The sequence below is a fragment of the Panicum virgatum genome, chromosome 1N, assembly GCF_016808335.1.
Source record: "Panicum virgatum strain AP13 chromosome 1N, P.virgatum_v5, whole genome shotgun sequence".
Lineage (NCBI taxonomy): Eukaryota > Viridiplantae > Streptophyta > Magnoliopsida > Poales > Poaceae > Panicum > Panicum virgatum.
The window spans coordinates 41794313-41821495 of record NC_053145.1 but is presented as its reverse complement, the minus strand read 5'-3'; the positions used below and the strand labels follow the sequence as shown (position 1 = coordinate 41821495).

At 46.9% G+C, this 27183-nt stretch overlaps 3 protein-coding genes across 4 annotated transcripts; all 3 read left to right on the top strand.

The window, feature by feature from the left end:
• Positions 1-1123: 1123 nt before the first annotated feature.
• Positions 1124-2960, top strand: LOC120653533. Its single transcript, XM_039931256.1, has 3 exons — positions 1124-1226; positions 1716-2396; positions 2512-2960. Exons 1-3 carry the CDS (start codon positions 1124-1126, stop codon positions 2958-2960), a joined length of 1233 nt encoding a protein of 410 aa, XP_039787190.1.
• Positions 2961-22436: 19476 nt separating this feature from the next.
• LOC120655880 (ethylene-responsive transcription factor LEP-like) lies at positions 22437-23265 on the top strand. Its single transcript, XM_039933857.1, has one exon. It carries the CDS (start codon positions 22437-22439, stop codon positions 23187-23189), a length of 753 nt encoding a protein of 250 aa, XP_039789791.1. The 3' UTR covers positions 23190-23265.
• A 1606-nt stretch (positions 23266-24871) lies between these two features.
• Positions 24872-26194, top strand: LOC120655878. Of its 2 annotated transcripts, none has more exons than XM_039933856.1 (3): positions 24872-25125; positions 25417-25706; positions 25877-26194. In XM_039933856.1, exons 1-3 carry the CDS (start codon positions 25058-25060, stop codon positions 25978-25980), a joined length of 462 nt encoding a protein of 153 aa, XP_039789790.1. In that variant the 5' UTR covers positions 24872-25057; the 3' UTR covers positions 25981-26194. The 2 variants fall into 2 exon arrangements, with proteins under 2 accessions (XP_039789790.1, XP_039789789.1); XM_039933855.1 differs by having other exon boundaries at positions 25810-26194.
• The last annotated feature ends 989 nt before the right edge of the window (positions 26195-27183 follow it).

Here is a 27183-nt window from a genome sequence, read left to right as displayed (position 1 = left end):
CAAGCTTGCCGAGGGTTCTGCAGTTGAAGAAGTACAAGGAGTAGGCAACACAGTGGCGAGAGCAGTGCCAGGCACATCCGCACAGGGTGTCGCAGGTTCCCACAGGAACGGAGCAGTGCTGGGAATGGCAGTAAGGTGGCCGAAGTTGGCGGATAGGACTCCGGTCACACCTGCTGTGTGGAATGGTGGCCTGGCACCGGCTGACTCCGCGCTCTGTGGTGGAGTGGTTGGCATTAAATGCTTCTGTCAGTCAGTGGGTGAGCAGTCGGGTTGCTAGTTCCATCTGCCGAGGGGTGGCCTTAAGCGAGGCAGAGTTGGTCTACTTTCCGAGGGTAGGTCCGCTACCCTCGAGCGAGGCGGAGATGCGGTGCACCGCTGGAGGCCTCAGCAGGGATGCCTCGAGCGAGGCGGAGTTCATTCCACGGGTTCGAGGGGGGCCTCGAACGGGCCATACCGTGGAGTTGGGCCGTGGGCCGAGTGCATATTGGGCCTCACAGGAGCCTGGAGAGGATCTGGGTGTTGTAGGAGAGTTGGAGGAGCTTTATGGTGTCTGGGTGCAGGGCGATGACAGAGTTGTCATCATTGGTGACTTCTTTCTCTCCAGGATAGCCGTCGAGTAGTCCTTTTTCCCCCTTCGGATCGGAAGAAGACAGTTTGCCTTAGTTCGCTGTGATTGTAGAGCATGACGAGGCGGTCGGTACTGTGGGTCCGATTGCCTAATTACGTTTTGCGTTTTTGAGGGCGGTTTAGCCCCTAGGTTAGGGCGCCCCTAATATTGGTACCCGACAAGTTGTCTCTCGCCTGGCTGCAGGGGCCTGCCGTGGGCAGCCGCTGCCCTGGAGAAGCACACGTGCTAGGCCGGAGTGATCAGGGCTTCCTATCTATCTTATGAAAGATAGATATAAGCCATCCAATCTTTAAAGTCCACTTTAGTTTAATTATCCTATGTAAATTTCTGCAAGCATGCTCAATTTTTTGATATGGTTAATTCAATATTTTTATTAAGCAGGTCCAACTTTTGACGATCAAAGTGTTAAAATTGTACAGATAAAATATTTCAATTGGAAACACAAAATGTTGAAATGTTGAATTCAGCGGTAACAAGGCATCTTTTTCTCTGGCGATGCGGCAGGGCGGAGCAGCCATGGGGCAGGCAGGGGCAGCACGGTGTGCAGAGCAGGCAGCGGCGTATGGTGGTGGCAGCATAGCACGCGGGTATCTTACTTGTAAGAAGTGGGGTGGCGGGCGGGCAGCTCGCTAGGGCGGCGGCAGAAGTTAGAATTTGGGTGGTGGATTCAAAGGCTGTGATTGTTTGCACGAATACCGGATAATATAGAAGCTAAGAGCAACTCCAACAGCTTGATTTTCTCCTTTTCCCTTTCTCACAATATAGGGGAATCCCTTTCCCACTTTCATCTTTATAGGGGAGAAGTGCTCCAGCAGTTTGATTTTTCCCTTTCCTAGTTCCCCCCCTCTCACGTGGGGCCAATCTGTCATTGTCACATCTTCTTCCCATCCTTTTCCCCTCCCCTCATGTTCCTAGCTCCCGCCCATCCGTCGGTGAGCAGTGCCCGTCCGTCCATCGGCGCAGCACCTGGTGACGACGGCCACCAGGATAGGAACGTGGCAGTGCGCCGCCGGCGGGCTAACGCTAGGAAGCGGCAGAGCGCCGAAGCTGCACCAGCTTCCTGCGCCACCCCTGCTTTCCTGGCCAGCTTTTCTTGGCTGCCGTCTTGTGGAGCGGCCATTCCCTTCCGCCGCAAACACGCGCCTTCTCCCGGCGGTTCTTGGCAAGAGCAAGAGCCATGGCACCATGTTCGGGGATGAAGAGTACATGAAAATCTCAGAGGCAGAGGAGGAGGATGAGGCAACCGTGGCCTTCTCCTCCGCATGTCTGTCCTTCCACTCCGAGGATTTCGTGTCCCCTCCGCTGAAGGCGGCGGCGGGCACCTTGCCGGTGCAGCAGCAACAGCCGCCGAGGCGGAGGAAGGTCCGGACGGCCGTCTCAAGCCTGCTATCCGCACTGGCCAATGCCGTGGCCGGCCGGCACCGGCAGGTCGGCCTCGGCGCGTGGCACACTGGCACTCTGTATGGCCACCAGCGCGGGCACGTGCACCTTGCATTCCAGGTTGACCCGCGCGTGTGCCTGGCGCTGCTGCTGGAGCTTGCCGCACCCACGGTGGCGCTGGTGCGCGAGATGGCCTCGGGCCTGGTGCGCATCGCGCTAGAGTGCGAGCGCGCCAAGGGCTCCACGCTCCCGACCCCGACCGCCGGCCCCAACATCGGCAGCGGCAAGAAGCTGCTGGAGGAGACGGTGTGGCGCGCGTACTGCAATGGCAAGAGCTGCGAGTACGCGGTGCGGCGCGAGTGCGGCGCGGCAGACTGGCGCGTGCTCCGTGCGCCGCCCCAACATCGGCAGCGGCAAGAAGCTGCTGGAGGAGACGGTGTGGCGCGCGTACTGCAACGGCAAGAGCTGCGAGTACGTGGTGCGGCGCGAGTGCGGCGCGGCAGGCTGGCGCGTGCTCCGTGCGCTGGAGCCCGTGTCCATGGGTGCCGGGGTCATCCACGCGGCCAGCTGCGGCAGCGGCGAGGGCGACGTCATGTACATGTGCGCGTGGTTCGAGCGCATGGTGGGCTCTCGTGACTCGGAGGCATTCTACATGATGAACCCGTACAACAGCAGCGGCGGCGGCGGCCATGGCGGACCCGAGCTCAGCGTCTACCTCCTCCATGGGGGGCATGGCTCCCATGGGGGGCATGCCCGTGGTCCGCATGGCTGGCGACCCCTCCATGGAGGGCATGCCCATGGGCGACGCAGCCAGCCACCCCTCCATGGGGACCATGCCCATGGCCGCGACCTGGGAGAGGTCGGGCCAGTGCACCGCCCCGGCGGCCTCCATGGGCTGCGGCGGTCTCAAGTGAAGCATGGGTGGAGGGGGACGAGGCGGGCGGAGGCTTGAGGCGGGCGGCTGCTGTTAGCCGTGCTCGTCGGCGGCCATCAGGATGCGGGGGCGGCGGCGGTGGGTGCGGTGGTGACGAGGGCGCGGCCCTGGCGACTGCGGGAAGGCGACGTAGGAGGAGTCGGGACAGGGAAAGGGAGACCCTTTTCTATTGGGGATTGGAGAGATAATATTGGAGATTGAAAAAAAAGGGGAAAGGGAGATGGAAAATCAATCTATTGGAAGGGTTTTTTTCAGCATCAATTCTCTATATTGAGAAAAGGTGGAAAGGGGATAGGGGAAAATCAAGCTGTTGGAGTTGCTCTAAAATCTACCGGAAGATGTGAAAGCTAAAATCTACCATATGATGTGTAGGTATTTCAGGAGGGACCAGAAGCGCGCAGCCCAGCACGCCCGCCTGAAGCAGGCCGGCAGCTGCCTAGCGGCAGGCTTGGCTGTGGCTTTTTCTTTTTTATATTTAAAAAAATCAAAATTTTAAAAATATATGTCCGTTTTGAAAAATTTCAAAAATACCCCCCGGTCGTCCTATTGGGGGGCGACAGGGGTCCTGTCGCCCAAGCAACGGGCGACAGGACCCTAATGTAAATTTTTTTTGAAATTTGCAAAGAGGTCCCTGGCCGGGTGGAGGGGGCCTGTCGTCCCCCCCCCCCCCCCCCGGGCGACAGGGGTCTCCCTCCCTATATAAGCCCTGGCCGCCATTCCCTTCTCATTTGAGCCTAAAAATTCAGAAAAAAAGAGAGGGGTGAGGAGAAGAAAAGCTCTGCCGAATTCCGCACTTGTGATCTACCGGTAACTTCCGTATGAATCCGTTGATATTGTATAACAATTTAATTTAATTAGTGGATTAGCTGAATTAGATTTAGTGCTTTAGAACACTCGTTTAGTATTACAATTTCAATACTATTACAGACATGTTTTTAAATTAATTATGAATTAGAATAGAAATATGACAGTACCTTATTGATATTGTAGCATAAGACAATAGAATTATGACAGTACCTATATTTTCACGCATCGATTTGGTATACGATAGGTCCATTATTGAAATCATTGTTCGTCATTTGGCGCACCACACTATAGCGCCAATGTCTTCGTCAGGATCAACCTACATTCCGTGGAGCAAGTGTGAAGCCACCGTACCCGAAGGAATTGATGTGCCAATGTGCTTCTGCGGTTCGTTATGCAAGTTCATGCAATCTGAGGTTTTAGGAGATGACTACGGCATGAGGTTCTTTATGTGTGAGAACTACGAATATGATCCACCTAAGCGATACGGCAAAGACCGGGCCAATGTAGCAGGACAACAGACGCTATTTTTCTTTGTGACCTAACATTGAGTTATGATTCTAACTTTTGTTAGACAAAGTCTCCTCTGCCTCTTTGTGATTTTATGCAGTGGTTCGACACCGTGCAGTCACAGCAGGCAAAAGACTTTGTGGAACAACAAGCAAGGTGGGCTGCAGAACGTTGGCGCTGAATGAAGCACGAGGAATAGTAAGAGGAGAAGCGCAAGAAAGAGCAAGAAGAGATCCGCAAGAGAATGGAGAAGGTGGATCGTAAGGCGGCGGCGGAACGCGAAGTTGACAGGGAGAGAAAGCGAGAGAGGGCACGTCGTGCGAAGGAAGCCGGGCCCGAAGCAATTAGGAAGGGCAAATATCCTCGGTGCACTCAGTAGAGTTGTACCATGTAATCCCGGCATTTTACATTCCATAAGGCATGGTAGGTTTAGATGCAACAAGAAATTATCTTGTCGCGTGCACATGCCACTGCAATTAGTTGTTTATGTTTTCAGTTGAGAGCTTGACTCTGTGTGTTGTAACTTTTACCATTAATTTGCAGTTGTAGCCGGGAATCTATGAAATCTTTGAACTTGTCCTTAATATTTCCAGAGCTTTTCATGTCACTAGAATACTAAGAAGCACACATTTAATTAATATAACGATAACAAATAAGAACTAAGAAATGCATTACATAATGTGAACCATCAAGTTTACATCATAATACAACGGTAATGAAACACACATCACACATGCAGTGGCATGGCAGAACCTGTTGCAAACTACGGTAAATAGATTCTGGACTAACCTAACATGCCTTAGGTAATTTTTTAAAAAAAACACAACAAACACAACGATGCAGCATGTCACTAGCACTAGGGTACTCCTAGTAGCCGTACCCCCACGCAGTAAACTGTGTTGAGCCTTCTCCGTAGTATCCACCCATTACAGGTGGTGCAGGCGGTGGTGCCGGAGGCGCAGGGCCCTTCTTCTTGTGACAAGGGCAGTTGCAGTAAGGAATAGTGCATGGTTCATCCTGTGAACCGGCAGCATTGCTGGTATCATCATCTTCGTTGTCTTTGTTACCCTCGCTCACTTCCTCATAATGGTTCACCTTGCATTCCAGATCAAAGATCTTTATCTGGAGGTACTCGATGAACTCCTGAACAGAATCAATTGGTGCAGGATCGACCCACCTAGTAAAACCACAGTTTTCTGGAGCATCGGAAGACTGCAAAACAAATTTCATATAAGGTGTCTCATTGAAGATAAAGAAATGAAACAACCGAGTATTACCCATGCGTGTGGACATTTAAAGAAACGCCGACCGCCATCCATCCCATCGGTGCACATCTGCACTAAGCAGTCCTCACCATGTCTGCATTTTGGCCACGGTTCTCTACGGTTATCGTATTGTCGAAGAGGAGTTTCATTGGTAAATTCACTCTTGTGCTGTGGCGGAAACTCAAACACTGGTTCTGGAAAGGAATCAGGTCCAAGAGGCCCCTCCCATATTATGGGGTCTCCCTTTCTTCCCCCTTTTCCTTTCCCAAAACCATAGTAATTCTTCCCGGTAGACCCACCTCCAGACATTGGGTATACAATGAGCTTTGGTGTTTGAGTGCTGCTGGGAGTTCACAAACTTTGGAGTATTTATAGGCGCACAAAGGTCTGATACCCGGAGTGTGGAGTGTAAATGCACCTAAAAAGCCTATATGACAACACTGTGAAGAGGCTAGCTGACCTAATACTGAAAAGGCTAGATTCGATTCTCGAAATGACTACTCGATGCATCTCTGTGCATGTAGAGCATCTAAGTGCATGCAGACTCACAGCACTGCATTGCTGCCGCTCGGTCGATCGCGCGTAGATGCCGCCTTCCCCACTACACGCCACAGACCTTCGCTGTAGAATGACAGGTCCGTCGTCCTCGCCAGAGAGACTGCTTTGAAGGTGAGCTGGTGTGGTTGCCGTGTTGTAACATCTTTTTTGAAATGGTGGAAAGGCACTGCTATTGGGTTGTCGTCTTTTGTCACGTATGTCTGGGCAAACAATGCGACATTTGGGAAACCCGTGATCGCCGTGCTGAGCAGTTGCAACCTGTGATCTCGTACTCGCAGCTAGATACACTGTGGTCCCTATTTTGAGCTATTCGAGCGTGTCACGAAGTTTACACTGTATGCAGTAGTCGTCATCATCGTCGGTGGGATCTCGGCCGCTAACTCCTACCGCACCTAACTTGTCATTCATTAAATCACGGAAAAAATTCGCAAGAACTTCCCTTATTTCACGAGCATTATGGAACCCACAAACATAACAAGTTCACATCAATAGTATCTATAGAAACAAATGACAAGTAAACTACCACAATCATAAACATCGGATACAAATAAGCGGTCCACAGCTATCTCATTACAAATAAACATCAGAGATACAAACATCGGATATATCTAACCACCCCTAAGGCGTCGGACCCTCTTAACCCTCTGCTGGGCACGGACATGGCCCTCGGAGTAGGTGTGACGATCCGGAGACCTCACCTGTCGCTCAGGACGCAAAAGGGGTTGCGGTGTCTGCTGCTGAGAGATCCCAAGTGGTGCTACTCCTAGCTGTGAATACCCCAAGACATTGGGGTCACCGTGCGCGCCAGGTGAGTCTGGAGTCAGGCTGTCGAGTTCGTCTAAGGTGAAACCCTCGTTATTTGGAACGAACGTACTCAAAACAAACCCTGCGTAACATATAAACGTAAACCAACATATGTTGCGTGGTAAATTAGTGAGTGCATTGAGAGAGTGTTATGTACCAGGTCGAAAGGAGGAAGAAGAAGGTCTGGCGCCCGCATCGGGGTAGAATCCTACGCATAAAATGTGGATGTTAGCGTACGCTCGTGTCTTTCATCATGACATGTTGTAAGGATCACCGGGGTGTCCGACCCTAGAGGGGGAGGGGGTGAATAGGGTCGCTAATCGCTTTTTAACCTAGGGCTCAAACTACTTGCATAAGATAAACCTAACACGTCATATACATGCTAGTTATGACTAAGGTTTATCTATGCTACTCTCTAGTTACCCCTAAAAGACTTGCAACCTAGCCAAACCTAATCAAACTAACTAGGAAAGTGAAGATACGCAAGATATAGTAAATGCGGAAACGTAATGCGGTAAGTTAAGAAGTAACTGCAAGAGGGATGCAAACTCCCGAGTAGACACGGTCATGTAACGTGGTTCGGCATAAACGCCTACGTCCACGGGACACCGAGACTCTTCCGATCACCGTCTTGCACTACGCCACCAAGGCGATGCCGGCAAGTAAAGGCAAGTGCCCCTAAGACACTAAGTCTCGTGCACCGCCACCGTCTCTCTCGGTCACCCGGCCATAATCCACTACGGAGCTTCTCCACCAAGGAGGGGGCCTCCTCTTCCCCCGCACAAAGTGTCGTTGCCACTCCACACAAAGACGGAGGGTCACACAACGGATCACAAGCTGCTTGCCGCAGCAAGGCTTTCTCTCAAGCTAGTTCTCTCAAGAACTAAGCCTAAACAAGCACTAAGCACTCTCACAAGTGTGCTTAAGCCTATATGATGTACAATTAAGCTCTATGGTGGTTGGAGGTGTTCTTCAACACTTGTATGCTTCAATGGTCTCCAGCAACCTCAAATGACCCGGCCTTGGGGGTATATATAGGCAGCCCAAGCAAATATAGCCGTTGGAGAAAAGCTGCCAGAAAAACACTTAACGCCGGTTAATCCGACGTACCTCCAAAGCCATCGTCGGTTTAACCGGTGATACTAAAACTGCCTGCCTCAAAAACTAGCCGTTACATGTACAGGCAATCAACCGATGCTATGTCGGTTTAACCGGTCAATGTAGTTGCCCTTTGAACTCTGAAACCAACTCTCTGGACAACTGCACCGACGTATGCAACTTTTTTTTAGCATCGGTTCAACCGGTGTTCCAAGTCAATGCACCGACGTATGCAATTTCTTCAGCGTCGGTTAATCCGGTGTAAAACCCTAGCCCGCAGACCTTCTCTGTGATTGCACCGGTGAGTTCATTTTGCCCTACGTCGGTTTAACCGATGATAGCAAAATGCCTCAATCCATGTGTAGCGGAACCCCCGTAGGGGTGGCCCTTCGGGCCTAGCTACGCCTATCTTCTCTTTGTCATCACTTGAACCTAAAAGCCTGAGAATGGTCATCTTAACACTTATATTAGTCCAAGTGTTGTGTTGTCTATATCAATCACCAAAACATTATATTGAAATATGGCATGAGAGGCCATTTTCGCTACACATGTAGAAACCGAAATAAGAAACATAAACTAACCTGTGTAGGCCGGTATCTGTGGCCCCGGTACCATCCCTGGATATGGTCCGCCAACTGGTGTTGTCCCTCTAAACATTCCAGTATGGCCGAACGCAGTAGCTGGATCGTATCCTGTTTGCGATATTAGTAAATATGTAGGAACACTTGATCTAATTTTAAAGAGATATCTACTTTACCTGTTAAGAACTGCGACGTCGGCCCGTGCACGGTCGATGGACACGGGAACGACGACGAGGCCTGGGACGACCCGTGGTTGTCTTCGTACTGCACACGGCTTCCCAAGTTGTGCACTACCTGACGCAACTGGTCACGCTGCCTCGACCATGCCTCTGTCTGCTCAAACTGGGTCATTGGGGATCCGGCACGTACCCTCGTCAGGTAAGTCGAGCAGTCCGTCTCCATCATGTTGCAAAGGCGAAACTGCATCTATTCAGTAAAGGAGCAGTTAGAAACACATGAATTATCTTATGAATATATATATATATATGCAAATATGATCAAGAGACTCACCGCGCCAGCTAGTGCCTCCACGTGGTGCCGGGCATAGCTATCCTGAGGCCTCGCCTGGTGTGGCTGCGGGTGAGTGTCAACATTAAACCAGACGAGCCCGAGTCCGGAGTAAGTACCAGGTGAGGTAAGCCCTAAAGGAGCTGTCTGTGTGTGGTCCTGTTGGATGGACCAAGTGCTCGTCTGCCTGTTCCCATTGGTCCACCCACGGCTGCATCTTAGTGAGCCAATCATCATAGAACGGTAAGCCACTCCTTGACAACCTACAAAAGTGGACCACGAAGAATAGTTAGATTCGACACGAATGTATGAGCCAAGTTCATTAATAATTACCTGTGGTCCTAACGACTGACACGCTCTAACGCAGTGGGCACCGGAAACTCCTGGCACTGCCCAAACTATCTCCTGACTTTCCAGGGGCAATATGCCTCAACCGCAATATCATAAACCAGGATGGCTGTAGTAAGCCACAGGCTCGCATTCGTGGAGCAGTGCGAAGACAGGCCTGCTGGTGCACGGGTAGCCACAGCCTCTAGGCTGTAAGGCTCCTAGACAACGTCCTCGGGCGTCAGCATGTCGAGCTCCGAAACAAACTCAGGATATGCACGTCTAACCTATGCATGCGCCCAGGACCTCTGCAGTCCGAATAAGTAAAATTAAAAGTGCGCTAATACATCATGTAACAATGAATAACAAAATTAGATTTGTTGCGAACGTACCTGACGCTAGATCCAGAGAGTTCCCATAGTGGGCCTGTCGTCCTCCTCGTTGTCGTACATGGCCCCGTGGTAAGGCTCGTGACTAACCATGGGCCGACCAACGGCTATCCTCTCGTAAGACCAAAGTTGTAGCAGTAGTGAGCACCCCGCCAGGATAGCGTTCCCATGTGTCTTCATGCAGCCGTCGCAGAGTCCACGGTAAGTGGTTGCAAGTACCGCCTCACCCCAACTGTAGGCCGGTACATCCTCGTCTCCATCCGCAATCTCCCGTGCATACGGAAGGAGAATCCTATCTACCGAGTTGCCATGAGTGTTGTTGAACATGATGTAACCAAACAACCAAAGTAGGTACGCCTCCAGCAATCTGGTCACACTGTACTCGTCGTCATCCGCAGCCAACAGGGTAGGCTGCATAAACAATTAAGATTAATGATTTCAACTGACAATACAACATGTGAATTGTAACAATCAAATTTAAATATGCATTGAATACGTACTGTAAACTGTAGGAACCAGGTCTTCGAAGGACCTGCTGCTCACGGGTACGGGTTGATCGGACCTGCTTCTTCCACGCGGTCAACCAGGGCAAAACGGGCCCCCAGGTCATCCTTCGACGAGGCCGCCACCACACGCGGACCTACAGCCTCCCCGATGATAGGGAGGCTGAGGAGGTAGGCCACGTTCTGCAGCGTATGAGTCATCTCCCCACACGGGAGGTAGAACGTGTGTGTCTCCGGCCTCCATCTGTCAACGAGCGCCGTCAGGAGGGATCGGTCGAGCTGAATAGGCCCACCCTTGACAAGACGGCCCAGAGTCAGTAAACCGGCCTCACATAACCTGCAATAAACAAAATTGTCGAAACAAAGGAATACCGACGAATACATAAGTGATAAACAATAATATTTCATTACATACCTGTCAACCCAATCGTGGTGTATAGAGATCGCCTCCCCGGGTGGACGAGGACGTAGCACCTCTAGGGCTCGGTGCTCAACTGCTGCAAAGTAAGACCTGTGGCTCGAGTCGATAACTGGGTCTAGCAAGGAGTCCATCTCCATACCTGCATTCAAAAATATATGAGAACACATAGGTACATATATGTTTCATACAAACTGGATGCGTAATATTTATACATTACAGATAGGTTCGATACAAACTCCATGCACGATTACTACATATTACAGATAGGTTCGATACAAACTCCACGCACGATTACTACATATTACAGATATGTTTCATACAAACTGGATGCACGATTACTATATATTACAGATATGTTCGATACAATTGTGGATCATGACACCGAGTGCCTTCCACAAGCAATTCTCGCCGATGGTCGTCTGAACGTAGGAGGTGCTCCATCTCTAGGATTTCCGAAAGGACCGACGTCAGCAGCATCGTGAAGTGCTTTCTGAGGACACTTCTTGTAGTTGTGACCCAATGCTCCACATTGGCTGCAACGCTTTTGTGCCTTGCTTGCTTCGAACTCGTCCATACCATTCCGAATACGACGTGTCTGACGACGGCCTTTGCCTTTCTTAGTGGCTGGATCAGGAATAAACATCTTATTTTCATTATCCTGAATGAAAGACCCCACTATTCCAATCCCGTATACCTCATGTCCCCAGGTGGATACAGCTGCTTCCTTGCTGAAGTAAGGTGAAACAAATACTCCTGGCTGCAACCCAGACTCTGCACATGCCGCAATGAGATGCGAGCATGGCAAATGCAATAACTTAGGCTTCATGCAGGAGCAGAAGGCTTTGCCATCTACTGTAATCAAAGTCTCCTGTATCACCCTATCTCTACGGATACCACGACCAGTTCTATCCTTGCATAGAACCTCAAATCTATGCTCCATTGTACCTATTCATATGACGCGGTGCAGTTTGGCCTTTTCAATCTTCTCTTGCATATATTGTGTCACTCTTGTGCAAAACTAAATTTGGGAGTTGCCGATGTTTATGCTTGCAGCCATGTAACGCTCTCTGAAATACTTCATGCACCCATACATGATGAACTCAACAATTCCCACAAGAGGAAAGGCACGACAAGAACGCATAACCATATTGAAACACTCTGCATGGTTCGTTGTCTGAATACCATACCGTATTCCGTTGGTATTATAAAGGAATGACCATTTCTCCTTAGGTGCACCTCGAATCCAGTGTTAAAATGGATTCTCAATTGAATCCCTAGCCTCTGCAGCCTGACTCGTGCTTGTTCCTGATGCCCTTACCTTCACTAGCTCTGCACTCAACTGATCAAGCATCTGTCATAATGCATTGAATTTTCTCTTTTGATTTTGGGTGCACAACCTCTTAAACATGTTCTTAAGATCCTTGTTCTTGAAGTGGTCATAGAAGTTTGCACCCATATGCCTAATGTACCACCTGTTTTGGACATCGGGCCACAATTGAGGCGTTGTCGCAGTTCCATGTTGCAATTTTAGTATTGATTGCAGCAGACCTGCATGCCTATCACTAATAAGGCACACATCTGGACGTGCAGCAACAACATGAACCTTCACTCATTCAAGGAACCAATACCAACTGTCTAAGTTCTCACTCTCAACAAATGCAAATGCGAGCGGAACTATTTGGTTGTTGCAATCTACCCCGATTGCGGTGAGTATCTGACCTTTATATCTTCTAGTCAGAAATGTGCCATCAATGCAGATCACCGGAAGACAACACTGAAATGCTCTAACACAGGCACCTAGGCAAAAGAAGTCTCGTTGCAGAATACTTTGCCCCCTGGTCACGGCTGGTACGAGGTATGTGTCATAAAAACTTCCAGGATTTCTAGCAGCAACCTGGCATAACATACGAGGTAGGTTATCATATGATGCCTCGTATGTGCCGAACCGCATCTCGAACACCCTTTGTTTAGCCCACCATGCCTTCAAATAACTAATGGTGTACTGGTAAGACTGCTCAATGTGTCGAACAATCATTTTTTGCTCATAATTTAGGTTGTCCATAATCAACCCATATATTTGCTTTGCAATAAAGTCGCATTATATATTGTGATGCGAGGGAAGAACTTCTGACAGCAAACAAGTGTGCTATGTCACAATGGAACATTTCCAATTCGACTTCCATTTTCCCTTGAATGCATGTACTCGCCATGGACATCCATCATTCACACACTTCACCTCATATTCTTTACTGCCAGACTTTACGACTCTAAATTCTCGTTTCAATGATATTGCCCATAGTCTCACAGCATCTTTTACGGCTTCAATGTTTGGATATGTTGCACCTTGCACTACCTCATTCCCTCTGTACTCTCACTCCTGATTTCGTACATCTTCTGTGACATGACTGCAAAAACCATGCTCCTTCCACTCTTTTGGCAATGAGTACTGCTCGTCATCAGATGAGCCCTCATATTCTTCCATCTCTATTGCGGTTTGGTCTTTTGCCTCCATCTCGTCCACAATGCTATGTATCCTCTCTCCCTCATCAGCAAGACCCTGTGGTCCGATGTTTTGGTTCTCTATCTCTTCTGACTCATCTTGCTCAACATAGTTGGTCTCTCTTCGAATACTCGGAGTTGCTTGATCTGCACCATGTTCGGTTTCATTTTGTGTTTTCTCCCGAATTTGAACAAGAATGGCCAGAGGCCACCCACGCTCTAGAGCTGCTTGCATGTACTTCTGCCAGTCATCAGTGTTGTGTATCATCATCAATTCCCATAAATCACTTCCTACCTCCCAATTAACAAGAGACTGGACGGTCATCACATGTGTCAACGGATCAACACGGAACCCACGCTTCAGCCACTTACATATGGAACCTAAACTCCTTTCCAGAGGTTTATCTATGGCGCTAGATGTGCACTTAAAGGCAGAAAGGTCTACTCCATTTGGCCCATACAAAACATTGTAGTCACCATAAAATACTTGAAACTGCATCTTGCTCGACATATCTGTATATCACAGAATACTTATCGAGTTATACTCTTTACTTCACTACCTTATTCAATATTCCGTAAAAACTAAGTATGGAATTCAACTACAACATATAAGTATTCATAACTACGTGATGACACTCAAATTCTATACTGGATATGCGAAATTCTATTCTAAATCGTAATTAATTTATAAACATGTCTCTAATAGTACTGCAATTGTAATAATAAACGCGTAGTACTAATTTTCTAAATTAATTTACTACTACGTAACTAAAGTATCATTAAACTCCTACTTAAATAGTTCTAGTATAGCACTAATTAAATTAAATTACTCTACAATACCAATGGAAAAATACATAAACTAAATGTACTAACCTGCAGATCAAAAGTGCGGAATCCGGCAGGGCTTCGCCGCTTCCCTTCTCCTCACCCCACTCTTTTTTTTCTAGATTTTTGGTGGAATTTTTGGGCTCAAATGAGGAGAGAATGTGGGTAGAATCCTTATATAGAGGGGAATGACCCAGTCGCCGGGGGGGCGACAGGCCCCCTTGCACGCGCGCGCCCCCGGCCAGGGACCTCGTTGCAAATTTGAAGAAAAAAATTACATTTAGGGGCTGTCGCCCCTCATAGGGCGACCGGGGTATATTTTTGAAATTTTTCAAAACGGACATATATTTTTGAAATTTTGATTTTTTTTAAATATAAAAAAGAAAAAAAAGGCGGCTTGGCTCCCTGCTCGCGACGGCCCACGATAACCACGCGGGCGTCAGCTGCCCAACACGGGGCGTCAGCAGGCCCACGCGGGCGTCACGCGTCAGCAGCACCAGGAGGGAGATCTCAACGCCCAGGATGCTAGTTTTCTTTGACTAGACTAGTTTTTAGCTTTTAGTTCCTGCTAATGATCTATTATTATTTTATTATTTAGCCAACAAACGGAGTTTCTACGTTCGCTCTCAAGGTTTAGAAATTTCCACGATAATCGGAAAAAAATAGAAAAATAAAAATTACCCACCACTGCCATTATGATAAAAATTAGCCTAAAATACTTATGTGCCTAATTAAAAATCACCTACCAATGCTATTATAAAAAATTAAATATAAAATAACATTTAACTATGTATCCGTTACAAACATATACTATTAATAAAAACAAAAACTAACAACAATCAATTCAAATAAAATGATAATAAAAATAATTATATGCATAATATTATTAATGCTCAACAAATCAGATTGTTATTATAGGTAGATCCTATTTGAATTGTTTTAACCTATAAAAAGATATAATTTACGATAACAAACATGGTGATGTATGGTAAAAAGATAGTATAATCTTTAAATAAGGATACAAAGACATGCGAATTGAAATTTTCAATACTAGCCGCGCAAATGCGCGGGCTATACGCCTAGTTCTGAAGTATTTTGTATAGTTAGTTAACTTGTGCTAACTAGTCTGTGTCAAAATTTCTTGTTTATCTTTACATGCTTAACTAAATACTTGTTCTTGATAATCTCAGTTAGATCTTGCATGCTTACCAAGAAGTTTTTAATTAGTTTATCTTAGATGTTTTGTTAGCTTGCTTAGCTAAGTAGTTTCAGTCCCAGCTTACTTGGTGAAGGAAGTTCTTTTGTGAGTTCTTTTCTTTTGAAGAAGTTTTCCAGCGTTCTTGTGAATAGCTGCGCTTCCATTTCGCTTTGTGCCTTTCATCTGCTTCTCGGTTGTTTCTGTTTGCGTCAAGTTTTTCCTAACCGTTCCTAGAGTGAGCTCATTATGAGTTAGCTTATGTTACCTTGACGGTTAGAAGAGAGATGTATCGGGTTGAATTTGTAACATAAGCCTTATTCTCTTAGATGAATTTTTAAAGGCTCCCATGCATCTCCTCTTGTCGCCCATTTTAGTTCTACAGTGACCCTTTCATCCGTATATTCAGCTTGAAGAGTTTCATTCACACCTAGGGTAACTTTTACGTGATGAACCCTCTCTATTACATCTTTTAGTTGTGCCACACCTTGAGAAGTGAACACGACTTTGTATTGTAACCGTAACCTTCGAGCATGTCTTGTAAATTTTAATGGTCCAGATTATTTATCCTCCGGCTGGCCAGCCGGTGCTGCGGCCTGCGAGCGTGAAAGACAGAGTTGTCGGGCTGAAGAAGAGAGGAGAGAAGGACATCTCACTTACATGGGGGTTCTACATGTCAGCAGATCCTCATTAGCATATGTCTAGCTCAGCAAGCCACGTGGCTAAAACCGCTATGCAAAACCACCTGAGGGGCTAAGTAAATGATTTTGATCGGAGTTGGAGTGGTTAAATATCTGATTTTTTTAGTTTTCTTTGGAGGAGGTGGTGTGATCCGACCCAATAGTTGGGGGTTATGTAGACTTCTTCTGTTTTGTAGAGCACCACCCCTAAATCAGTTGAATACTAAATTTCTTTATGAGTTTTTGCGTGTGAAATTGATTTTGATAAAGTACAAAATTTATTAAAATATTTTAGCACCTATAGATCATCGTAAAATATGCTGAATTTATATCAAAATAAATATCTGAATTAAGTGATATTTTTCTGTAGCAAAGCACATAATTTAGCTAGATGATGCAATATAGACGGGTTTTTGCTAAGGTACTCTTTGTTACATCATAGGAGTAAGAGGTTAAATAAATCTGGACTATTAACACTGCTAGAAAACTCCACGCTAGTACCGGCCGGGAAACCATAGTTAGTACCGGTTCCTCACCCGGTACCAGCCTGTCGATACTAAATAGGCTAACATTTAGTACCGGTCGGAGCGACCGGTACTAAATGGAGTGTTTAGTACCGGTCGGTGTTACCGACCGGTACTAAATTACTTGTCACGTCACACGTAGCTTTTTTTTCTTTACCTTTTCTTTTCTCACTTTCTTTTCTTTTCTTTTCCACACATCACCGGCTACCACTTCATTCACAACTAGATCGCATTCACAATCACAAGAATCACAAAAAAATCATAATCACATGAAATAGTTACAGATTTCATATGAACTAGTTATGGATTTCACAAGAACACATGAACCACAATCATAGATTTCACATAGTCAGAGTTTCACAACAATCAAAACATTCACAATCACATAATCACATGGAGCTGGGTGCGCGCTTGGTGGCCGGCAGCCTCCGCACCCCCTGCTGGCCGGCGGCGGCCGAGGTCGGCCTCCGCGCACCGCGCGCACCGGCGACCGCCGAGATGGTCCCCTCGCGCCGCCCCCTGCTCCCTGGAGGCCGGGAAGGCCCCTGCGCGTCGGCGGCCCGGCTCCCTTGGGCGCCAATGGCCTCCGCGCAGCCTCGCGCTGCCCCCTGCTCCTGGAGGCTGGGGAAGGCCCCTGCGCGTCCGTGGCCTGGATCCCTTGGGCGCCGATGGCCTCCGTGCCACCCGCGCGCAGCCGGTGGCCGGCGGTGCCGCGCACCGCCAGCGGCCTCCGCGCTACCCGCACTCCGATGGCTGCCGGAGAAGCCTTCCGTGCCTCCTATTCCCTGGGTGCTAGGGATGGCCCCCGCACGCCGGCGGCCCGCTCCCTTGGTGGTCAGCGCACTCCGCGCCGCCCGCACACCGGCGGTGCCGCAGCCTCCAGGCCACCCACGCACCGACAGCGGCCGGGGAAGGCCTCTGCTCCCCCTGCGCGCCGGCGGCCGCTAGGGAAGGCCCCCTCGCGCTGCCCCCTTCGGTAGTGAGAGAGAAGGGTGGGAGGAAGGAGCCGGCCGGTGTGGTGGGGAAATAATGGCAGTGATGGATAAGGCTGGTGGGAGAGGAGGAGATAAATGTGTGGAGTGTCGGCGTGGTTGATATTAGTACTGGGTTGCCTCTCCAACCGGTACTAATTTGAGAATTTATGTACCGGCTGGTGGCTCCAGCCAGTACTAAATTCAATCTATGCAATTTAGTACCGGTTGGAGCCACCAACCGGTACTAAATTGCCTCCAAAAAAATCTAGATGTTGTAGGAGGATCTGTGTTTCGTACTCTTAGCCGGTACTAAGTACTCCCTGAGGCACTATTTTATACGATCGGTACTAAAATCATATGTTAGTACTGGTTGAAAATGCAGCCGGTACTAACGCCAGGGATGAATGACCCTTTTTCTAGTAGTGTAAAATTTAAAATACACTCCCTCCGTCGTATAAAAAGTACAATCCTATATTTTTAAAAAAATCCCACAAAAAGTGGAATTCTAAAAATTAAATCTCAACTGTTGCATAAAAGAAATTGGATCTCAACTACCTATCTAATTAAATGGTTAGATTTGATTTGCATGTCAAAACTAACTGCATATGCCCAATAAATAAGGGTACGAGAGTATTTTTCACATCACCACTAATTTATCAGAAAAAAACTAGATTGGCACTCTTCATGGATGGCGTAATGAAAACTAATTAATCAAAATTAAAAACAACAATAATCATTAAATCATGACCAAATGTTTCAGGCACATATGTTTGGCCAAAAGTAATAAGGATATCTGCTGCCGTCACCAAAGCCTTCAATTATCATTTTTGGATTCTCAACTGATATCCCGTAACAAAAAAAAATCTTAAATAACAATGTTTGAAGCAAAAAAAAAAAGGTGACGTCAGATACATTACTTTGTAATTTTCTATCAAAAGTAAGACCTTCTCATACCGTTCAACATTTGTAGCTAGTGATATGGGAAATCTAGATCACAATCAACAAGTCATACAGCTTTTTTCTCTCCTAGAAAGCAACTTGAACTAAAGTGTATGCTCTTCCATGCATTTCGCTGAAAAAGAAACACTTCCAGGTGTAAGGCAATCGAAAGGACTGAACACCAAATGTCACCAAGGAAAAGAAAACATAATTCCTAACCACCTATCTGCGATACTCTTGATCTCTTTTTTCAGTAAGATCCTAGCATATATGCAGAGATCTTATTTTTGGTTAAAGAAGAGAGATCATGTGATGGTATAATTCTGACAAATATTTTAGCTTGTGCAATGAATGAAATGATTGGGCACCCTTTGCGATCAAATGTTTGAGCTTCCTTTGAGTTTTATAAATCTGGGATCCAACAAGACTACAAGAGGAAGGGGCATCTAAAGGCAAGCGAAGGCACATGCCAATCATCTATCTGAGCCCAACTAATCATGTGAAGGTACTTGTGCCTTTGGGCCCATGTAACGAGTTAGATGTGCGCGCCCAATTATTACTTACTCTTCTTAGTCTATACTATATCTCCTCCCTTTTAATCATTAGAAGGTTCGTCTATTTGCATCAGAGGGCAATCATAAGGGACCTTGAAAGGTGATCTTTCGCCCAACACGCGCACTCCATTATATTCGATCCTAGTTGTACAAATGAACTTGGATTTTGTTGCGATGCATTGCAGCTAGCAAAAATAGATGCCGCGCCGCGCCGTTCTTTCCTCTCGCCCTCTCATGTTGTTACATGCAGATGTTCATGTTAACACTGATGATGATGCCTCTTGTATATATCTTGCAGACTTGCAGTGAGAAAATGCGATGCATAACGTAATAAGCTTGGCGTCAGTTAGAAACCATAGAATATATTATATAGCAACTATAGGATGGAAATGGATGTGTTTTGTGGATTAGTTGTGGGGGGAGAAAGTGGCTGGAGATAGTGTTTTAATTTCAGATGTGGATTCAGATGCTTAAGATCATGAGTTGCTTATCGCACAATTAGATCAAACTAATTGCAAGTCAGTCTTTTCCCTGGAACTTATTATCATCCAAAATTTTCTACTTTCTGAAGGACTGCGAATCATTAGCGCTAGGTGGTAAGCGTTTATTTAAGAAAAAAAATCAAAAAAAGTTCTTTTTTGACCATCTAACTATCACCCAAGTTCGATTTTCGCCATCCAACTCAAAAACCAGGTATTCTTTGACCATCGAACCATCAAAACCGCTTATGTTTGGCCATCTGCTATTTTAAAGAGTGGTTTTGTTGACGTTGACAACACCTGGTAGTGGGGCCCACATGTCAGCTACTTTTCCTCTCTTCTCTTTCCTCTTTCTCTCTACTTTCTCTTGCCCAGCGGACGAGCTGTGGCGGCAGTTCAGTGGCAGTTGCCAAATTCCCCTACATCCTTATCCCCGAGCTACCCACCTGCTCTCTCTCTCTCTCTAGTCACCATTAGCCAAGCTAGAGCCACCCCCTCTTTGCCGACAAAATCAGCTCGATTCCCTCCATGGATTTCAAATCCATCACACCAAACGCTCACTCACCTCCCTAGCTCCCTTCCCAACCCCTCCTTCATGAGCTCTGACGACCGCTCTGCCGAGAATCGGAGATCTCCCAGCTGTCGGCACGAAGTGCGTCCGCACGAGAACTGCCAACCAACGGATCTCGGAGTATACAGGGACATCCGCTCAGACGCTGGCTTGACTTCCACGCACGATGGAGGAGAGCACATATAAGATGCAGGCGCAAGCTGGTGCAAAGGCTCAAGCTTGCCGACACCCGCCAGAGAAGAGTTGTCGACGGCCGAGAGTGCTGGAGCATAGAAAGGGAGAAGAAAGAGAGAAAGAGGAAAGAGGAAAGAGAAGAGAGGAAAAGTAGGTGATATGTTGCCCCACTGCTAGGTGTTGTCAACTTAAGCAAAACCACCCTTCAAAATAGCCGGATGGTCAAATATAATCGGTTTTGAAAGTTACATGATCAAGAACACCTGGTTTTGGAGTTGTATGGCCCCAATGATAGTTGGACGGTCAAAAATGGACTTTTTCCTAAGAAAAATGTAGGACAATGCTCAATTTGTTCGGGCGAGCATCTTGCATAGAGTGCATGTCATTATTATATGCCTACTCATTTTATTTGATTTAAAGAAACATAGTGTTGATGTGAATCATGTGACAATGCTAATTCATCAGTTCGTTGCTAAGTGTGAATTAAGTTATAGATTAATTTGATTCTCACCCATGTGGCATATGGTTGGGAGCTATAGGAAAAGATTGGAATAAGATGAAGCAAGCAAATTAAGTAGCAAGGATCTGCATTCTGGCAGCACAAAAACTGCATCCTAAAAGCTAAACAACTAGTAAACCATAGCTTGACGATATCGATCGCAAACCGACCAGACGAGGTACCGTTGATTGTACACCAAATTTTTATAGAAACAGGGTATCCGTAGATCACCTAGTAGTACGCTAGCTATCTACAATTCTCATGCATGCCGTGTGATTGAATTTCCTCCAGTGTAGTGAGTGGAAGGAACAACTATACATAAAACAACTATATTAGGTATTAGGGGACATGTGAAGTTCCAGTGCTTGTAGCCTTCAACTCTGCCCCCTACAACTTTGACCTTGACTTGGACTGTGAAATCAAGCTAGGTATCAGGGAGAAAACAGATCACAGAGATATTCTGTGCAACTTGTCATTAGTATAACGAGAGCCACAGTTTGGTCGGTTTGGACCTTGTTGTGTGCAATATTAATTAAGCAACCTAATCAATCTCAAGTTGAAGACCCGTGATAAATAATGTTAGTGAATTTGTGTTCTAATCACATGCATATAGGCGCGATCCACCATCCAAAACTTCCTGCTGGTTGACACGAGCCATCCAATGTAGTCGTTCACCTGTTGTTAGAGGAAATTGCAACCCTCGAAGCTAGAAATATTTGTGCATCGATCTACTCCTATGCTTCAATTCATCCTCCTTCCCTCTCACAAGCCTTGTTTGAAGCACAGGTTCCTAAAGTAGTTTTGGATATTGTATTATGGTACTATTTGCATTTTAGATATGAACCATTCCTTTTTCTGTCAGTCCCACTGAAAAGTTACAGGTGTTAATGTACACTACAAGAATTCTAACGATTCGAGAGAGTGTATGTGTGTGTATATATATATATATATATATATATATATATATATATATATATATATATATATATATAATCCAATCTTGTTTTAGCCTTGGTAAGATAACTGCCAAGACTTATTTATCAAGCAGCCGAGATGTTTTTTAAAATGTTATTAGTTGGGGTTTCTTGGTTGCCAATTTGTTTTCCCTGTAAGAATGTACACACGAGATAAAAAAAAAACGCTCCACTTGATAAGGAATTCTTGGCCATTTAAGAGGAACACTCAGGAAATCTTTAGTATATCTAATTTAGTGGTTTCAAAAACCCCCTAGATGAGACTTTTCTACCTTCCATATATTTGAAATGCCCAGTTCAAAAAAAGCACGGATTTGGAAGTTCAAATGACATTATTTGGACGTTTATGAAAACATAAGAACTAATAGCATTGGGCCCCTCACGTTGTTGCTTGGTTCCTTTGGTTGGTTAGATCGAATCAATGGTAGATGCTGGGAGATTGAGAGCACGCTGTGGACGCATGCAACTTGAGAGTACCGGAGGTCGGTCACGTTGATCCCATCATGCATCGTGCAGTCACCCTGCCCATGCCCACCACCGGTCCAAATCATTGGTTGACCGCTTTTGCCGCCCCCACACCACACCAACGAAGTTGAATCCAATCATGTGGGGCCCACGCTTCCATGCCTACTACCATCACTCTCCTGCTAATCATTCTTAAGATTGGCCATTAGCACCTCACCATTTGTTTACTTGTTGCTTTTTTCGCTTTCCCGCCACTATATATACTCCCTCCATGCAACCGCCCCATGCACCTCCAGCAGCAACCACCGTCCTCCCTCTCATCACCAACGACCACAACTAACTCTCCCTAGTAGTCTCTCCTGTGCGTGGGCGAGCATGGACTTGTCCTACGTCTTCTCGTCGTCCTCGGAGAAGAAGTCGTCGAAGCGCCGCCAGCAGCAGCAGCAGCAGCAGGACAGTGGCAACGAGACGAGGTACCTCGGGGTGAGGCGGCGGCCGTGGGGCCGGTACGCGGCTGAGATCCGGGACCCGGCCACCAAGGAGCGGCACTGGCTCGGCACGTTCGACACCGCGGAGGAGGCCGCCATCGCCTACGACCGCGCCGCCCGCAACCTCCGCGGCGCCAGCGCCCGCACCAACTTCGCCTACCCGGACCTGCCGCCGGGCTCCTCCGTCACCCCCTACCTCTCCCCCGACCTCCCCGCCGACCAGCTCCAGCACTACTACGCCAACCCCCTCGCCACCGCCGCTCAGCCGACGCCGCCCCCCGCTCTTGGCGGCACCGGCGGCGAGGCCGCCTACCAGTACCACGTGCCGGCGGAGATGTCGTCCTACGGCTCCGTCGACGCTTCGATGGCCTACGCCGGGAACGGCGGCGCCGAGATGGACATGTACTTCGACGGCGGCAACGGCGCCGCCAGTAGTGGGGGTGACAGCAGGGCGTGGTGCGACGCGTCGGAGCTGGACTTCGGCGGCTACAACGACGACGCGGCGGCGGCGGCCAACGCGTCGCACGGCGTGTACTTCGAGGAAGGGTATGTGCACAGCCCCCTGTTCTCGCCGATGCCGGCGGCCGACGAGGTCGACGGGTTCCAGCTCGGCGGCTCGTCGTCCTCGTACTACTACTGATCGCGATGGGTTCTCATCGTCGCCGGCGGCTCGGCGCCCGCTGGAGGGGACTGCATATATCCTCCGGCGTGGCGAGTTGTTTGTGTGTGTGTGTGTGTGTGTGTGTGTGTGTGTGTGTGTGATTCGTTGCTTAACTAGATGTTTGACCTGCTGTGTATTTTAATCATCATCGGAGTGCGTTGCGAGTCGGTGGACCCGGCCGGTCTTATGTTTTGGTGATATAAATGGGCCTGAAGTTTGTACTACGTGGCTGTTTTATCTGGCATCAATTGTATTATGTGTAAAGTTCAGTCGGCATGTATTCTGTGGTGCTGCCGTGCTGGCGCTTTCAGTGCAACTTCTTAATTTTCTTCAGTGCAAGATACTCTCTGTTTTGTTACAAGAAAGTAAAGATTCTCCGGTGGTTTGAGTTTTGTATTGGATCCACTTCAATTTGGTGGAAAATGGTTTCTCTAGCAATTAATCCGGTTTGGTTTGATTCAAAGAGAAACGGTTTGCTTTGTTTTGAGTCATTAATACCACCGAGTGACTGCTTTCTTAACGTAGGGTCCACATGTAGGTCTAGCTACACTGTTCTGCACAGAGTAGCTAACAGTCATACTGAGTCGTCCAAAAAAAATTCAGTTAATTTCGATAAAAATCTATAGTGTGAACGTGAGGTTTTATTTTCGGGGTCCAGCTCTTGGTGTGGGGCCCACGTGTACGTCTAGCCATACCGTTATGTACAGAGTAGCTACCAGTCATACTAAGTCGTCTAAAAAGAATTTCAGTCAATTTCGATAAAATTTTATAGTGTGAACGCGAGGTTTTATTTCTGGGGTCCAGTTCTTGACGTGGGGTCCACGTGTAGTTATAACCACACTGCTTTGCAGAGAGTAGCGGCTAGTCATACCGAGTCATCTCCAACAAATCTTAATCAATTTTAATAAAATTTTATAGTGTGAACGTGAGATTTTATTTCCAGAATCCGGCTCTTGACATGGGACACACATGTATGTCTAGCTATACTACTTTGCATAGAGTAGCTATCAGTTAGATGAAGTCATCTTTAACAATTTTCAGCTAATTTTGACAAAATTTTATGGTGTGAGCGCAAGATTGATTTTATTTCCAGGATTCAGTTCTTAACGGACTTACATTTGTATATATAATTATACTATTTTGCACAAAGTATTTATTTCAATCTAACCTTTTAGCAGGCTCAAATGGTGTGGTTTGGTTTGAAGTGGTTTATGTTAATATATTTAATAAAAATAGTTTGGTGCCGTTTTGATTTGGATCCTAAACCATTAGCACCTTAACCTCTATTGTCACGAACATCCTAGAGTTTTTTTTAATGGCATTGAATTAGCTTCCGAATTATGAGACCGCACATAGCCAAATTTTGTATTACCTTCAGCTGAAGAACTGATCACAAATAATAGAGGAATAAGTACACAAACTAAAGGGAGAAATTAAAAAGCACAGGTGTGTTAGTACACAGCCATCTACAAGCATGAACGAGTCAACATATTTGTGGATGATGGGCCAAGGCGGACTACAAGACCCAAGAAGCCCAATGTGTGACTGTCTGGCCTAGAATGTTTGAAGCCCAACACCGTCACCGCCAGGAACGCGTGAGCTCTGTCCGTGATCTGCGTGGGAGCCGTGTGCTCGTGAAATTGTATAAGAGAGGAGAGCGATGGGAAGAAAGGCATGTATGAATTAAACCAAAACCATTCGTCTTGATAATCTGTCCTCATCGAGAATTCTTGTTCCAATTCAACAATTCTCCTTGCTAGCCCTTCCCAATATCCTTCCTGCCAACACCTGGTCTCAGAGTCTAGACCCATCATCACTTCGGTTGTCTTCAGAAACATGCGGGCGCCATGGATCCCAATACCAAACTCATCCTCGACGAACTTCACAAGGGCTTCTCCAACGAGCAGGTCGGTCACTTGGAGTCAGTGGCGGAACCAGGATTGAGTTGAACCCCGGGCCGAGTTTTAAATATAGTTGTGATAAAAACCAGACGTTGACAAACTCATAGTTCAAAAGATACACGAGAACATAATGGAAGTTCAAAAGATACACGAGAATATAATGGAAAGATAGAAAACATACAACAAATGTCATCGCGAAATAGTATATTTATTCTTCTTCAGCAATTTTTTGGGCTTCTTCAGCAATTTTTTGGGCCGAACCCCGGGCCATGGCACGGGTGGCCCGGGGTGTAGATCCGCCACTGCTTGGAGTCGGCGGCAGCAGTATTCGATGAGGGCAAGCCGCGGATCGAAGCATTCGTGGAGGATGTCAAGCTCGAAGTGGGCAAGTTGTCGCACCACTGGGATCGATCCGTCCGTGACATCACCAACACTGGTCCGGGTATCATCCCCAACCCCAAGTCAGTGACGGAGCGCCCACCTGCTCTAGATGGTTCCGCTGACGGCTCTGATGGGCACTGCGACACTAACTGTTACCGGGACTGGGAGGGTGGATTTGGATCGGTTTATGTCCAAACCCATCTCCTGATCAAGGGTACGTACCATTCCAACTTACCAACTCCCCATGGATTCAAGCAGTTCCAAGGTCACATTTCTGATTATCCAAGGTCGTCCACTGAATATCCTTGTGAATTCAGGTAGTTTGGCCACATTTATGAAGAAATTTCTAGCTGACAAGCTCACTGGTGTGCAACCCTTGCCCAGTGCTCTTCATGTGCAGGTTGCCAGGGGAGGGATTATGGCTTGCTCATCTCATTTGCCAGCAGCTTAGTTTCCATTCATCATTGAAGATTATACCTCTCCAATAGTATGATTTGATTGTTGTCATGGACTGGCTGAAATTTCAGTCCAATGAAGGTGGATTGGAAAAAGAAATGGATGTCTATTCCCTACCAAGATACTACAACCTTTTTGCAAGGACGTCATCTTGTTGATGAGTTGTTAGTTCACATTTGCGGTATGATTGTGAGTCCTCTTGAAGTCTAAATGCATATCGGTGCCCAACAGTGGCCACTTGAAATATCTGCTTTGTTATCTGAATTTGCTGAAGTGTTTGAACCTCTTGTTGATATGCCACCTGCTCGTCACTGTGATCATATGATTCCACTGGTTACTGGAGCAAGACTAGTGCACATTCGACCTTATAGATACCCTCCTCAGCTGAAAACTGAAATAGACACCCAGGTTGCTGACATGCTTGCAAAGGGGATCATTTAGCCCAGCAACAGTCTATTTTTTCCCCCTGTCTTGCTGGTAAGGAAGAACGATGGATCTTGACATTTCTACGTGGACTTGAAAGGAATTGGGTGCTCGTAGCCTAAGAGGGGGAGGGGGTGAATTAGGCAAACTAAAAATCTTAACCTCAAGCTCCAACTACTTGCACATAAATTAAAATAAGATCATGCTATCTAGATATCGTTGGTGAAGAAGGTGAGGCTCTTGGCTTGATGTCGTTGCGAAGCTCATGGGCGGTAACCTTGTTGAGGACTTCATTTTGTGTCATTGTTGTGAGCTCTTTCTCATGGAGAATGGTTGTCACCAAATCATAGTCCGGCCTTCGGAGAGAGTGAAGGATCTTGCGAATGAGATCCAAATCATCAATTTTCTTCACCTCTAAAGATTTAATCTCATTCACAAGAACATTCAACCGTGAGTACATAGATTCGGCATTTTCATGATCAAATTGCTTGAAGCTATTTACTCTATCAATGAGAACATGATATCTTTCATTTGCCACATTATTTGTGCCCTCATGGTTCTCCTTGATAGTTTTCCAAAGATCCTTAGCATTTTCACAAGCAAACACACGATTGAAAATTTTATCATCAAGAGAACTTAAGATTACACGTTTTGCAATAGCATCAAATTGTTTCTCTTGTTGACCTTTGCTTTTCATGGCTTCACTAGTTACTCTCCAAACATTTAGGCCCTTAGCTTGGAGATGTGATTCCATTAAAATCTTCCATCATTGGAAGCCCGTGCCATCGAACCGTGGAGGAGGTCTTAAAGAA

Excerpts from the sequence above, each read along its gene's own strand:
- LOC120653533 (XM_039931256.1), top strand. The coding sequence starts at position 1,124 with ATGCGGCAGGGCGGAGCAGCCATGGGGCAGGCAGGGGCAGCACGGTGT. Across the intron at positions 1,227-1,715 it reads AGCACGCGGGTATCTTACTT|CTTTTCTTGGCTGCCGTCTT; the intron begins GTAAGAAGTGGG and ends TTTCCTGGCCAG. Across the intron at positions 2,397-2,511 it reads GGCAGACTGGCGCGTGCTCC|GCTGGCGCGTGCTCCGTGCG; the intron begins GTGCGCCGCCCC and ends GCGGCGCGGCAG.
- LOC120655880 (XM_039933857.1), top strand. The coding sequence starts at position 22,437 with ATGGACTTGTCCTACGTCTTCTCGTCGTCCTCGGAGAAGAAGTCGTCG.
- LOC120655878 (XM_039933855.1), top strand. The coding sequence starts at position 25,058 with ATGGATCCCAATACCAAACTCATCCTCGACGAACTTCACAAGGGCTTC. Across the intron at positions 25,126-25,416 it reads TCCAACGAGCAGGTCGGTCA|CTTGGAGTCGGCGGCAGCAG; the intron begins CTTGGAGTCAGT and ends GATCCGCCACTG. Across the intron at positions 25,707-25,809 it reads AACCCATCTCCTGATCAAGG|GTAGTTTGGCCACATTTATG; the intron begins GTACGTACCATT and ends TTGTGAATTCAG.